Source organism: Tiliqua scincoides, chromosome 14 (genome assembly GCF_035046505.1).
Source record: "Tiliqua scincoides isolate rTilSci1 chromosome 14, rTilSci1.hap2, whole genome shotgun sequence".
Classification (NCBI taxonomy): domain Eukaryota; kingdom Metazoa; phylum Chordata; class Lepidosauria; order Squamata; family Scincidae; genus Tiliqua; species Tiliqua scincoides.
The window spans coordinates 13270382-13284260 of NC_089834.1; the positions used below are offsets into that span (position 1 = coordinate 13270382).

At 51.4% G+C, this 13879-nt stretch overlaps 1 protein-coding gene and 1 pseudogene across 1 annotated transcript in view; one reads left to right on the top strand and one right to left on the bottom strand.

Annotated features, from left to right (window-relative positions):
- Positions 1–1723: 1723 nt before the first annotated feature.
- Positions 1724–13879, top strand: part of TMEM116 (transmembrane protein 116) — an 18249-nt gene continuing 6093 nt past the window's right edge. The window contains exons 1-7 of the mRNA XM_066609896.1: positions 1724–1753; positions 2689–2735; positions 3357–3420; positions 5248–5388; positions 9675–9779; positions 13408–13457; positions 13785–13868. Of these exons, the coding sequence (XP_066465993.1) occupies positions 2722–2735; positions 3357–3420; positions 5248–5388; positions 9675–9779; positions 13408–13457; positions 13785–13868 (458 nt within the window). The 5' untranslated portion in view covers positions 1724–1753; positions 2689–2721. The remainder of the gene's footprint in view (positions 1754–2688; positions 2736–3356; positions 3421–5247; positions 5389–9674; positions 9780–13407; positions 13458–13784; positions 13869–13879) is intronic.
- Positions 5619–5741, bottom strand: LOC136634750 (5S ribosomal RNA; annotated as a pseudogene).

Sequence of the window (13879 nt, forward strand, 5' to 3'; positions counted from 1 at the left end):
GCAATGTGAGAGCCCATGGTTTCCGCTGGTGGTGGTGGTGGGGTTGTTCTGAACTGAGAAACATGTCTTAGAAATGCAACCTCCCACAGCATGGGGGTCTGGTGGACCCATAGTCTGTGGGGTGGGGGAACAGCATGTGCTCTTTTGTCCTTGGCTGATGTGATCTTGCATAGTGCCCTTTGAAAGGTCCTGCCTGCTGCCACCCTGGTCTGTTCAGAGGTGTAGCGTAAGAACATAAGAACAGCCCCACTGGATCAGGCCAAAGGCCCATCTAGTCCAGCTTCCTGTATCTCACAGCAGCCCACCAAATGCCCCAAGGAGCACACCAGATAACAAGAGACCTCATCCTTGTGCCCTCCCTTGCATCTGGCCTTCTGACATAGCCCATTTCTAAAATCAGGAGGTTGCGCATACACATCATGGCTTGTACCCCGTAATGGATTTTTCCTCCAGAAACTTGTCCAATCCCCTTTTAAAGGCGCCCAGGCCAGTCGCCATCACCACATCCTGTGGCAAAGAGTTCCACAGACCAACCACACACTGAGTAAAGAAATATTTTCTTTTGTCTGTTCTAACTCTCCCAACACTCAATTTTAGTGGAACCCAGTCCTATAAGAGACTTCAGCAGAACCCAGTCCTATAAGAGACTGAAAAGCATCGTGCACTTTCCCCTGCCTGCCAGCAGATGGCACCATTGCTCTACTCTGGGAAGCCACAGAATGGGACAGATGGCCTGTGGGCTTCTCCCCTTGAGAATCTTCTTCATCTTTAAATATCCACAGTAGAGTGTCCCCCCTCCCTTGGGGGGAGAGGAAAGGGGAAGGTCCTCATAAGAAGAGGATCAGGCCAGAAGACCATCTGGTCCAGCTTCCTGGGTCTCACATTGGCCCACCAGAAGCCTCAGGGGGCGCACTAGACCACAAGGGACCTTGATCCTGGTGCCCTCCCTTGCATCTGACATAGCCCATTTCTAAAACCAGGAGGCGGCAGATTCCCACCCTGGCTTGTAACTGGTGATGGACTTTTCCTCCAGAGACCTGTCCAGTCCCCTTTGGACAGGCATCCAGGCCAGAGCCCCACATGCTGTAGCCTTTCCTTGGAAGGGGTGGGGGGCGTGTGTGTGCCTTTTTGAGATGTGGCAGCCAGAACTGGGCGCAATGCTCGATCGTACAATGGCATCATCATCGACCATCCTCCCCAAGCAGAAGCGTGCTAGGATGCTCTACGGGGCAGAGACGGGAAAATAACTTCCTTGGGGGGTGGCACTGAAATGGACACCCCCCCACCACCACCACCAAAGACTGCCCCCCTTTGTCCTTCCTCCGCAGGTTCCCTCCTTGGGCCCCGATTCCTGGCACTCCTTCCTCCCCCCCCCCCCCAGGTCTTTCCCTTTTCTTCCCCTTCTCCGGCCAGACTGTGCCCGCTGCCTGCTTGGCTTCAGGCAAGGGTGAGCCCGGAGGGAAACCCCTGCCGCCTGGCAAGCGGGAGGTCTGTCTGTAGGGTCCCCGGGGCAGAGCCCTGCAGAGCGTCCCGTCCAGAGCGGGTGGTCCCTGCTGCTCTCCCTCCATCAGGGCTCCCCTCCCGTCCGCGGCTGGTGACTGGGGCGGGACCCCTCGGAGCGAGGCGGAGCTGGAAGCAGAGCCGCTCCCCGCCTGGCTCCGCCGCGCAGCGCCCGCTCCGCTGGCTGGCTGGCATGGCTCTCCCAGCCCGCGGGACCCTCCTGGACGGAGCCCCGGACGTCAACTGGCCCCAGGTGAGTCAGGGCGGTGGGTGGGGGGCCACCTGCTGGCTCCACCCCTCCTTCTCCCAGCCCAGGCTCCTCTCCAGGCGGAGGGTCCTCTCCTTCCTGCCCTCCCAGTCTGGAAGTCTCACTCTCTGCAGGGACTGGGGGGGCAGGTGAGGCAGAGCCTCCCCACCGCTGGGGGAGGTGTGCAAGCGCACACAGGTGTGCAAACTGTGCGCATGGGTTGTGTGTGCTTGCACACCTCCCAGGGCAGCAGCGCTTTTCGGAGGGCTCCCGGCGCACATCCCTGACCTCTGCAGTCCATTTTCTTTCCCTTGCCCGTCTGGTTCAAGCGCCACCCTGCAGAGCTCTCAGGCTCTCCAGAAGCTGCCCAGGAGCACAGATGCCAGAAGGATTTGTCTTGGGGAGACTCTTAGCAGCCAAAGGCAGCCCTGATAGAAGCTGCCCATCCAGGGGTAATAGCAGCGGTGCCAAGTTTCTAGTCCCTGGTGCTTAAAGCTCTGGGCAGCTCCTGCCCCTCCCTTGTGCTGCCCCTACTTCTCCCCCACACACACACACACATATTCTTAAGTCCCAGAGTGAGATTTGTGGGTGAGTGAAGGTGGGATCCCCCTGAGCCTGTGTCCTGCACTGACAGGGCCAGCCCAAGCTCTGCTCCCTGAACTGGACAAAAAAGAAGGGGGCAGAGTGGGAGAGGAGTGTGGAGGAGAAGAGAGTATTGGGCTAGAGTGTCCAGTGGTCTCTCCTCTCTGCCTCACTTCTTCCTCTCTGGTCAAAGGGCTGGGAAAGACCCAGTAGAGCGGCTTCCAGTTGGAACCAGAATCACTGGGCAATGGACAGCAGCAATGTCCAGTCACCCCAGTCTCAATGCCGTCGCTGGGCAGTGCACAGACGTGAATGTGAAATTCTGGGAATAATTTTCTTTTCGCTTTCTACCCCTCCAGTTTTTTGCTGGCGTCCACTGGATCCAGGTTGTCATGGCTGGCTTAAGGTAGTGTAAATTTTGTTCTTTCCAAAACAATCCAAGAAGGAGAGGAAGGGAGCTTCATGGAAGAGCTCTGGGGCTGAAGCACGAGGAATGAGGCTGGAGCTCTAGGGCTGAGTGCCAGGTTCAATCTGTGGCAGCATCTTCCGGTGTGGCTGGAAAAGGCCCCTTTCTGGAGCCCGGCAGAGCTGCCTCTGAGTGAAGAATGGACGGAGCAGGGGGTCTGACTCCGCAGGCAGCTTCCGCCAGAGCAGGTCTTTGCCACCCTTCCTAGAAGGGCTCCCAGGTGCTGTCTGATTAAGGCATAGGAGCAAAGTCTAGTGAAAAGGTTGGCAGTGCCCTCAGTCCTCCCAGTGTCCCGGCATTGACCGGAAAGGATCCTAGAAACAGAGAAAGCCACGCTGACAATGCAGAAGTCATAGAATTGCCAACTTCTCTCCTCTGTCGACTCCTGCAACTTTAATGCTCGTTGACTAAATGAGATTTGGCAGTGAAGCTTTTTTCCCCAGCGTGGGCACAATGACGAGAGAAGCTCCCTTGGAGAATTTCTGCCTGCCGTGCTGCTGTTAAAAGCACAGGAGCCTCACCAGAAACACGGCTGGCCACTCCACTCTTTTGTTTCCGCAGCGTAATCGGGTCCAGCTCGATGATCGGCTACGCTGTCTTCCAGCACACGGCCAGGTCCCCCGAGGTAAGAGCCACGCTCTTTTATTGCTTTTTAAACTGCAGGCTAATTTGCAGTCCCTGAAGCGTGCCCAGATAGGAGGGGCAGAGGCCTTTCTGAAGAATGTTTACATTTTTCAAGCACAGTCCCTCTTAGCTGCCACAGCAAATATGTCAGTCTAGCAACTGGGAGCTGACTCATCCTCTCTTGCTCAGCTGAAGTTACTGATTGCTTTGCTTAACCTCATAGCCCGCAGCCATCTGTTGCCTGCATCTTATAAGCTTTGCAAGAGGTGAGCTGCCCTTGAAAAGAGGTCCGCTGCTTAGCTGGTTAATTATCATGTCATCAAGAGCCACTGCTAGATTAGGTGCCCTTATAGGCAGCAAATGTCTGTATTTGCCAGGGGTTGACCCTGTTTCTCTGCATGATTTGTGAGAAGACGAGAACCCTCCCAGAGCCCACCTTGTGAGTCCAGTTTTAGCCAGAGGAGGCCTCCCCACAATCTTCTAGCACGGCCTAGCCACATTTTGTTGTCTTAAAAGTTAGACCTATTAGAACATAAGAACATCAGAACAGCCCCGCTGGATCAGGCCATAGTCCCATCTAGTCCAGCTTCCTGTATCTCACAGTGGCCCACCCAATGCCCCAGGGAGCACACCGGATAACAAGACCTGCAAGGCTTCCTGGGAATTGTAGTTAAGAACATAAGAACAGCCCCACTGGATCAGGCCATAGGCTCATCTAGTCCAGCTTCCTGTATCTCACAGTGGCCCACCCAATGCCCCAGGGAGCACACCAGATAACAAGAGACCTGCATCCTGGTGCCCTCCCTTGCATCTGACATAGCCCATTTCTCAAATCAAGAGGTTGCACATTCTTGGGTATATTTGGGGTGCTGAATCAAAAATGGCATGGGTTTTGCCCAGTTGGCTCTAGTTTTGGGGGTATGGCATAGCCAACTTATATGCTGATTCAAGCAGCTTCCTTGTGAGGAAACCATGGCTTCAGATTCCTGGCAAGGAAGCGGCTTGAATTGGCATATAAGGTGGCTATGCTGTAACCCCCAAAACTAGAGCCAATTTTTGGGTTCAGCACCTCAAAAATATCCTAAATTCATTTGAACAACTTTAAAAAAGGGGTTTTCTTTGGGAGGGGGTAGGCCTGTGTAGTTAAGGAGGAGTGTCACAAAAAGCAAGGAGGCCTCTCCTGCTTCCCTCCATGCAATTTGAATATTGATTTATTTTCTTTACCTTTAAATCACTGTCTCAATTCTGTCTCTATTTAAGGAGTTTGATGGAATCTGAATGATCAGGCATTGCCTGAGTTCTCCTTCTTCAGTCTTCCCCCACCCCAGGTCTCTAGAAATTAGATTCCTAAGGTAGATGATTATGTGTTCATTTATGCATCTGGTCTTGCATATAAATGCACAACCACAACTGCTAAGAGACCTTGTCACGCACAGATGCCCATTCTGCATGCCACGCTCTTTTTAGCAATTTAAACGTAACAGGCACAGGGTGAAACTCAAGTCAGTTGATTTCATGCTATAGTTGTTACAACAAATGCTGGGGGGGAGGGGAGAGAGAGAGAGAGAGCCTAGCCAGACTTCATGTGGCAGGGAGTTCTACAGTCTGGGCACCAGACTGAGAAGGCCTCCTCCCTCATTCCCACCAACAATATCTCGGTGGCAAGACATGGAGCAGGGCCCACACCTGTAACTGGGTCCAGACACAAATTGGGAGCTGGCAAAGACCGCACTGGTGTTTTGTGTTCTGAAAAATTGGCTCCCGCTAGTGTGTTTTGCACAGAGGGCCGTGCCTGGGTACCTGACCAATGGCTCTGATCCTCCCACAGGTGCGGCCCCTCTTCTACCTGAGTCTCTCTGACCTCTTCCTAGGGGTGTGCTGGATCACCGGGGCTCTTCTCTACGACAAAGAGGCCACAAAGCCGGCAAGCCAAGAAGCTGCCTGCTACAACCTGCAAGCCATAGGACAGGTGAGAGGGCTGCTACCCCTGGGCCGCCTCTGGGATGGGATGCTGTGTTTCCTTTAGCCACCAAGGGTAGGGGGGATGGAGGCACTTGCCTTGAGGTGATGTGCAAGATCTAGAGCAGGGGTGTCAAACCCGTTTCATACAGAGGGCCAAAGTGACGTCATTAAGCAGGAAGTGACATCATTAAGCAGCTGTGTGATTGGCAACCTTCAGTCTGGAAAGACTATGGTGTAAGCCTACAGCACCCGGTATTCCCAGGCAGTCTCCCATCCAAGTACTAACCAGGCCTGACCCTGCTTAGCTTCCGAGATCAGACGAGATCGGGAGATAGTGTTCAGTATAGGGAGATGGTTGGCAACCTTCAGTCTCGAAAGACTATGGTGTAAGCCTACAGCACCAGGTATTCCCTGGCGGTCTCCCATCCAAGTACTAACCAGGCCTGACCCTGCTTAGCTTCCGAGATCAGACAAGATCGGGCATGTGTAAGCATTTAGTTCTCACATAGAAACTCATTAGCTGCAAATGATAGAAGAGAAAATGTTCAAATCTTGCTCATATTTTCAAGATATGAGAGAGCCTAATTACCATGCTAGGAGAACTCAATTATAAAGGGGGCCAGAAAAATGGCTTCTGGGGGCTGCATTCAGCCCGCGGGCCTTATGTGTGACACCTCTGATCTAGAGGAGCTCTGCCTCTGTCACAGAGATGATCCTGGGTCCAGGTACTGCTGGGAAAGCGGAGGGGCACCCACCTATGCTCAGATGGAGCCTGGCATCAGGAGGACTAAATGTGGGCAGGCCATGGCGGGAACAGGATCTCTGAGCACCAGCTGCTGGGGGACAATGGGGGTGGGTGGGAGATTCTTACCAGGGCGCTCTCTGTATGTGGGCTTCCCGAAGGCACCTGATTGAGCCCTGAGGGGCCCAGGAACCTCTGTTCCTGCCTGTTGGGACATCCAAGGACAAGGAACGATAACCCACTTGTGATGTTTGCAGTGCATGTGATTTCCTTTCCCTCTGCGCATGGCTTTTTGGGTTTGCTTTTGTTTTTTCAAGACCTGTTACTTAATGAACTCTGTCCTTCCACTTCACAGTCTGGGTGCGGCTTCTAAGTGCCTCTTGCCTCCCTACACATCTCAGGTCTATGGGACAAAGAGGCATGTCTCATTCATTGCCCCACTCCAGGATGCAAGTCCAGCACCTTCTTCTTCCCCCCACTTCCCTCTCTGCCCTTTTGCAGAGAAGCCAAGTGATGCATTTTGCCTGGGGGATCTCTAAGAGTACCGGAAATGAGAAAAAAATAGATGTCTCTTGTATGAATGGCGTTGAATAGGTCTGTGGCTTCTTCCTTTTTCAAAGATAGCTGTGCCCAGAGGTCTTAAAACCTTACTTGCCAAACCTTTCAGAGGTAATGTGACTAGTCAATGCCAGGGTGAAATAGCTTCACCTGCTGAGTGTCTGCCTGTCATATACCTGTTAAAGACCTGATTGCTCTGCTGTGGAGGTGCAAAGCAACTCATAGGAGCTCTGTAATTCTGGGGCTGCCTCAGAGAGTCCCCTACTCCATTGTTGTTGGCAACCTTCAGTCTCGAAAGACTATGGTATCGCGCTCTGAATGGTGGTTCTGGAACAGCGTCTAGTGTGGCTGAAAAGGCTGATTCGGGAGTGACAATCCCTTCCACACCGGGAGCAAGTGCAGTCTGTCCCTGGTCTGTCTCCCTGGCTATGGGCCTTCCTTCTTTGCCTCTTAGCCTCAGACTGTTGGCCAAGTGTCTCTTCAAACTGGGAAAGGCCGTGCTGCACAGCCTGCCTCCAAGCGGGCCACTGAGAGGCCAGGGTTTCCCACCTGTTGAGGTCCACTCCTAAGGCCTTCAGATCCCTCTTGCAGATGTCCTTGTATCGCAGCTGTGGTCTACCTGTAGGGCGCTTTCCTTGCACGAGTTCTCCATAGAGGAGATCCTTTGGGATCCGGCCATCATCCATTCTCACGACATGACCGAGCCAACGCAGGCGTCTCTGTTTCAGCAGTGCATACATATTCTACTAGATGTTACGTAAGGTCCAGACTGACTTCCATCTTGCCCAGTCTTGTTGCCGGGTTTTTCCCCTTGCAATCCTCAGTGTTGGCAGTTTTGAACAACACGACATACAAGTCCCCTACTGTGAGATCCTTAAAAGGTAAGGCCTACGTGATCCAGAGTGTGCAGTCTTGCTTCATAACATAAATAAGTGTGCAGACTGAGGTCTGCCCACTCCAGCTTTCTGTACAAGAATCACAAGTGAAGTGGTCAACTGACCAGAAACCCACTGGTGGTTTACTTTCCCCCTAGCAGAGATGGCACCAAATTACATTTTCCTTGGACGACATGCACAAAAGGAAGATGTAACTCGGGCCGGTCCTCGCTCTTCTGGCGCGCATGTGTCTGGGCCAGAGAATTTCTGGTGTTTGCTCAGGCTCCTCTTGAGGGAAACAAGAATGTGCTTTGGCATGGAGTCAGGGTGTCAGAGACTGTCACGGGATGTGCTCTTGAGCAAGGTTCTAGGTGACCCCAAGCAGACTGGCAGGAGAGGGTACAAGGGTGCTGTGCTAGTTGGTAAAGATTAACTGTGGACCTTTTTTGGGGTCGCAGTGATTGGAATGCAGAAGGATGGTCTCTTCTGTGAAAACATCTCTGTGCAGCCCAGAAACAGAGGGATGTCGCTCAAACGCTGGTTTTCAAATCATGCGCTTATAATGCTTTTCTTTTTGGATCTATAGAGGGAAGGTGATTCCCCAAATCACCAGAGCATTGGATGTGCATGTGTCATTCATCATGGCAGGAAATTTGATCTTCCTGTTTCGATGATTTCATGGTTTCCATTTGAGCAAAGTCTGCCTTGGAAAATAGAGATTCATGATGGGACAGTCCCGTCCCGTCTCCCAGTTTGGTTCAGGAGCTGTTTGAATCCTTCGGAAGCCTGTTTAATGCTTCAAGAGGAAGACGGAAACCTCTTTTCTGTATACAACCCCTGAAACCTTGGGAGGAGCAAAACTCTGGAGAAAGAGACAGATGGTTTTGGGCTAATGTCAAACCCCCTTAGGTGTTGCAGGGTGTCTGGACTGTGGCCCCAACCTGACGCTTCCAACAAAGTCTCCTTGATGCATTTTAAGGTGGTAAAGTTAAATAGCAGCTTGTCAAAAATCTCGCATTTCCATACATTTTTCTTTTCTTTTGGTTTGTTTAGGTTTTGCTCACATTTGCATGAGTTGCGTAGTTAATTATTTACATTTTTGGCCAGCCAAAGTAAATTTGCTTTGACATTCATCCATTTTTTACTTTCGTCCCTGCTGCGGTTCCTAACCAGACGAAAGTGCAAGGTACTCACAGACATTATTTTAATGTAGCCCTATACATTAGCCAGTAGGAGTAACATACCTTTATCACAGATGGGGAAGACTGAGGCCGTGGGGGAGTGGCTTGGGCCTGACTTGTTGGCTTTCTGAAGGCAGGTTCTTTTCATTCTCAAGATGATCAAACTTAGATAAATGGATATGGACATCTTCACGCATTATTTCTTCCCAAATGAGTTCCACCTCCTGATGTCTTGGCCTCCCTGCCTTTTTACATTTCCCCTTCCCACTCAGAGGAGCAGAAGAACAATTAGATACTGTGAATAAAGTGCTCTGCTGTGACCCCCTCCGAATGTGGCTTCCTGTGCGCCAGAGATGTACATGCAGGTCACCTGTTGTGCCCTCAATTAAATCCAAATGGTCTAGAAAGCCCTGGGCAGGATGCCACCCTGTTTGGCAAGCACAATGGAGGGAGATGCAAAGTGGTGATTAATTAAGAGTGGAAAAACAGGGGTCGGGGGTTTACAAAAAGCACTGCTGGATCCGGTAGAGCTAGGGGCCCATCTAGTCTAGCACCCCGTCTCTGGAAGCTCACGCATCGAAGGCAATGGCCTCTCCCCCTTGACCGGGCCCAGCTTCTGTGCTTCATGACCACCCTGCCTGGAGCTGGAGGTTCCATTGACCTCCTGCGACAAGTAGCTGTTGACAGGCCTCGCCTTCTGGTTCTTGCCCAGGCTTCACTGCAGCATCTAATTGAGAAGGAAAGCATCTTTGTCAGGGCCAGGAGGGTGACCGTCACAGCAAGAGTCACCTGACCACGCAGCATGTCCTTTGCTGATCAAACAGCCTCGGAGCAATATGATGTCAAAGACCTGCACCCCACAAACAGAGGTTTATCTGCCTCATTCAATTGGCCACTGGTGAAACCCTCTCTCTCTCTCTCTCTCTTTCTCCTCCAGATCTTCTATGTGGCCTCTTTCCTGTACACCGTCAACTACACCTGGCATTTATATACGGACTTGAAGTTGAAATACAACCTGAACCTGTACAGTCGGCCACCCCAGGTAACTCTTGCTTTGGGAACAGCCTACCTATTTTACACAGGGCTGCCTCCCCCTTTCCCAGTCTCCCCCCTGAAACAGCAACAAACTTTGCACCCAGAATGTTTTGGAAATTAAGCCAAAATAAAAATGCATTGTCTAAATTTTCACAAAAGATGGCAAAGGTGTGGAAACGCTCTCAAAGTCACCGGTGAAAATCTCCCTTGCCTATTGCTTTGGGCACCAAGCAGCTCCTCCCTTGCCGTCTTGCACTGGTGAAAGCTCTTTTCTACCTGCTGTACAGGTAGATTCACTGGGACCAAGCCGTGCATCATATCAAATGTGTCATTGGGAATGAGCTGCTGAAGTTTTCCTAGTCAATGCTAGCCATGATTGTGCCATGAGAGGCACGATCTGGAGGAGAGGGGCTTTAACCCTTGGCCCTGCCACATTCCCAGTCTGGATCAAGCCCCCTGATTGATACAGGACAGTGGTGGGAACAGCCTCATGCCACAGTCCCAAATCAGGTCAGTTCCTCCAGCTTGTGGCTGCTGTTTATTGAGGGAAACTTCCACTCCCACTTGGGTGTTCAGCACAGCGTGTGGTTTGGCCATCACCGCACAGTCTGGATAAGATGTAATCAGTGGCGAACCTGTTTCTGAGACAAAGGAAAGTTTACTCTTTTGGTTAATGATCTACGTGAGAAACATAATTGTCCGATAATCTGATATTGACAGTTTAAACTTGGACACTCGGCTTGCAGCCTGTGGAACGAACAGATGCATTTGCTTTACTAGAATTTGGAGAAAAATACACCCAAATTGAAGCAGGGTCTGATGGGAATGTGGGACACCGAGAGCAGCGTGTGATGGAATTGCGTGAGAGTACAGGGCTTTTCTGGAAACAGATACTAGCTTGGATATAAAAATTCTGACAGGTGACCTGGTTACTGGATCCTGTATAAATGCCAGCGCAAGACACCATTCCCAGGGCAAAGGGAACTCTGTTATTCCATATGATTGAATTATAGCTGAAATGCAGCGACCAAATATTGGAAATTGGCAGCCTTCCAAAAGCGACGTTATGGGATCTAGGAGAACAGAACTATGGATCTTGGAGGTCATCCATCCTGACCATCCGTCCATGCTTTGCAGCATCTAAATTACCTCTGTGGCATCAAGCTGAAATGAACATGTGAACCTGGCATGCCCAGACTAATGAAATGACCAGGGTTAATCAACGTGGAGAGGAATGGGAATATCCTAGGTGGTATCAGGGCACTGAGTGGACTTTGACTTCAGGAAATGCATTCCTCTGTTTGTGAACTGTGAATTCAGATTTCACAGTTTAGATGTTACTGTGCCAGCCATGTTTATGGACGCTGAATTGCTATCACCAGAATTCTTCTCCAGCTAAGAATGTAGCAAAGAACGGCTTTCGAACCATTTGAGACAAGCCGTTTCAGATTCAACGCATGCAGCCTCCGATAGGGAGGGTGGAACTTTCAGGCAAGTGTGGAGGAGAAGAGAGGAGTGGGCTAGAGTGTCTCAGATGCTCTGGCCCTCCACTCTTCTCTGCTCCATGCTTCTGCATCATCCCCCCTCTTCCTTTTCTAAGTCAAGGAGTGGGATGTTTGGGACACAGCCTCTGGCACCAGCAGGCCTTGGGTCAGCCCTGAGACCAGGCTGTGATCCTTGCCGCAGGAACGAGAATGTCACCAACAAAATCACGCCCTGTTTTCACTGGTGGACTGTTGGGTGGTGCCTGCTTTGATCCATTCCCTTTGCCTGTTGGTCTGTTCCTTGGTAGGAGCTCAATTCCTGTGGCTCCATTCATGAGGAGTTTGGAGTGATGATATTGGCCCGGATGGCCCAAAAAGGAATTGTTCCTCTTGACCACAAGCACGTTGGGCAGGCCGGCCTGGGGAGGGAGTGCCACAAGCCCCCTCTCCTCTTGTCGTCATCCGCCTCTTGGGAAGCAGGCATAAGCACCAGGGACAGAGAGACAAGGATGTGTTTCTGAGAAAACCAAAACCTTGAGGACAAGCTGAACAAATACTCCACACGCCCTGTGATTAGCCGGGGCCTTCACACCTGGCTAAACTCAGTACTGGCTGGAGGCCTCCCTCCAGCACAAGGCGGCCTTTGTGTGGCTCTTCCTGGTGGAAACGGTGGTTGACAGGTCCACGTGTGCTTCACCGCCCCTGCAAGGTGGAGAGACACCCCGAGGGCTCCTTGTCAGAGGGACTCCTCTGCCCTCATTCCTTAAACCTGTGCATTTAGACAAATCCAAGCACCTTGCCTGGGGCACTGTTTGGTCTAGGGCCAGCCCTCTGGACAGGTGGCAGGTGAGTGTCCTAAGGTGTGCCCCCCCCCAAAAAAAAGCTGGAACAAGCATTGATGTGGGGAAGTATTGCAGTAAATGGATAATGACTTGCTAGCCATCCCCATAGCTCCTGCCATCCAAAGAGCTGCTTGACGGCTCCCCATTTTTTCTTCTCTCCTCCTCCCAAGTGTGCTTCTGCTCCAATACATCAAGCAGGTTTTTGCATATGGCTCCAGCAACCTGCCATGCCTGTTTGTCCAGAGGTGACAGAGGCATATAGGAAGCTTCTCTCTACTAGACTAGGCCATTGATCCATCAAGGTCAGCACTGGCAGCCTCTCTCCTGGTTTCAGCACAGAAGGGTCTTTTCCCAACCCAGTCTGGAGAGGCTGCCAGGGATTGAACCGGGGACTGTCTGCTTGCAAAGGAGGTTCAACCGTCAAACTACCATGTCATCTACAGTCCATGCAATGGTAGAGCCCAAGAAAAGCGGTGCGCTCCAGAGGGAGATGAGAGCCCCTCTCCCAGCACTTTCTACTCGCTGAAAAAGATGGTCTGTTGCCAGCCATGGACAGAGGCTCTTGGCTGTCTCTGTAGAAGGGGCTGCCATTGTCTTCGTGCAAAGGGAGAACGGCCAGCCTTTTTGGTACAGTGCCAGCCCTCTGCTGTGGAGCAGACACATTGGCACGCTGAAGAAGAACCCAGCAAGGCCGCCTGGGTCGGAAACTCGTGGGAGCTGTGCTAATTACTCAGGGCAGCGTTTGTGTGCTCAGGGAGGTGCCCTCTGGGTTTTGACAGGAAGCCAGGAGCAGAAACAGCAGGCTGTGTCTGTCGTGATTGCATCGGATCAGGCCTCCTGGATGTGGAATCCCTTGCCCTGGGAAGTCCACTGGGCCCTCAATACCGCTCTTCCGGATCCAGCTGTTGGCCTTTTTGTCCGGCGAACCTCTGGCCTGGCCTTGTGTGTGTTTCCTTCTGCGTCCAGCTGTTTTAGATGCTGTTCCTTGTTGTGTTTTTAAATTGTTATGTCGTTGTTGTTATTAAGAATACTTTTATACCACTTTTCAACCAATTTCTAGTCCTCAACTTTTTTAAGAAATGGGAACAGTCTTTGGTGAATGTCTTGTGACTTTTCCAAAGGGAGGAGCTGATTGAATGGGGATGGAAGGCTGGGGCTTCTCTTCTGTGCATAACTTCTTGCCGTTTCCCTGTAACTCACAGAGAGAGAGAGAGAAGAAATTCAAACCAAATAAATACTGTGGTTAGAAATAAAAAGCAGATGGTCCAGCTCAGGCCTTGAATTTGTGTCTTTGTTTTTCCTTTTGCAGATATTAAGCTCTGCAAATCACTTCGGCCGAATAACGATCATTTTGTCTAGGTAAGTTTCATCACCTGGAGTGGAGCTACCTGCATTCAGGAAGTCAGCTTGCTTTTGTAAAGGGGGGGGGGATCCCTGCAAAACCTGCTTGCATTGAAAGCCTGATGCAAAGTTATCATCCTGCACCTTTGGAGTTGGGGATTGCCACGTGACACAAGGGGACCAATAGGATTCCAGGGCGACAGATTTGGCACAAGATTCAGTGCAACCCCTTTGCCTGGCACTGTGCTAGCCTCTGCTCTTCTCACTTCTGAATTTGGAGAGGGCCTTCCGCAGTTCCCGATGAGGGTGGCTATCTTGACTGTGTGTTGCTGTCTCTTCTTCCAGTGTAATCCCAGTTTTATTAGTGGCTCCTGTGTTTGGCCTGGGAAACTCCAACGAATGTTACCGGAACTTCACCGCCAAGCACGGGTAAGGATGTC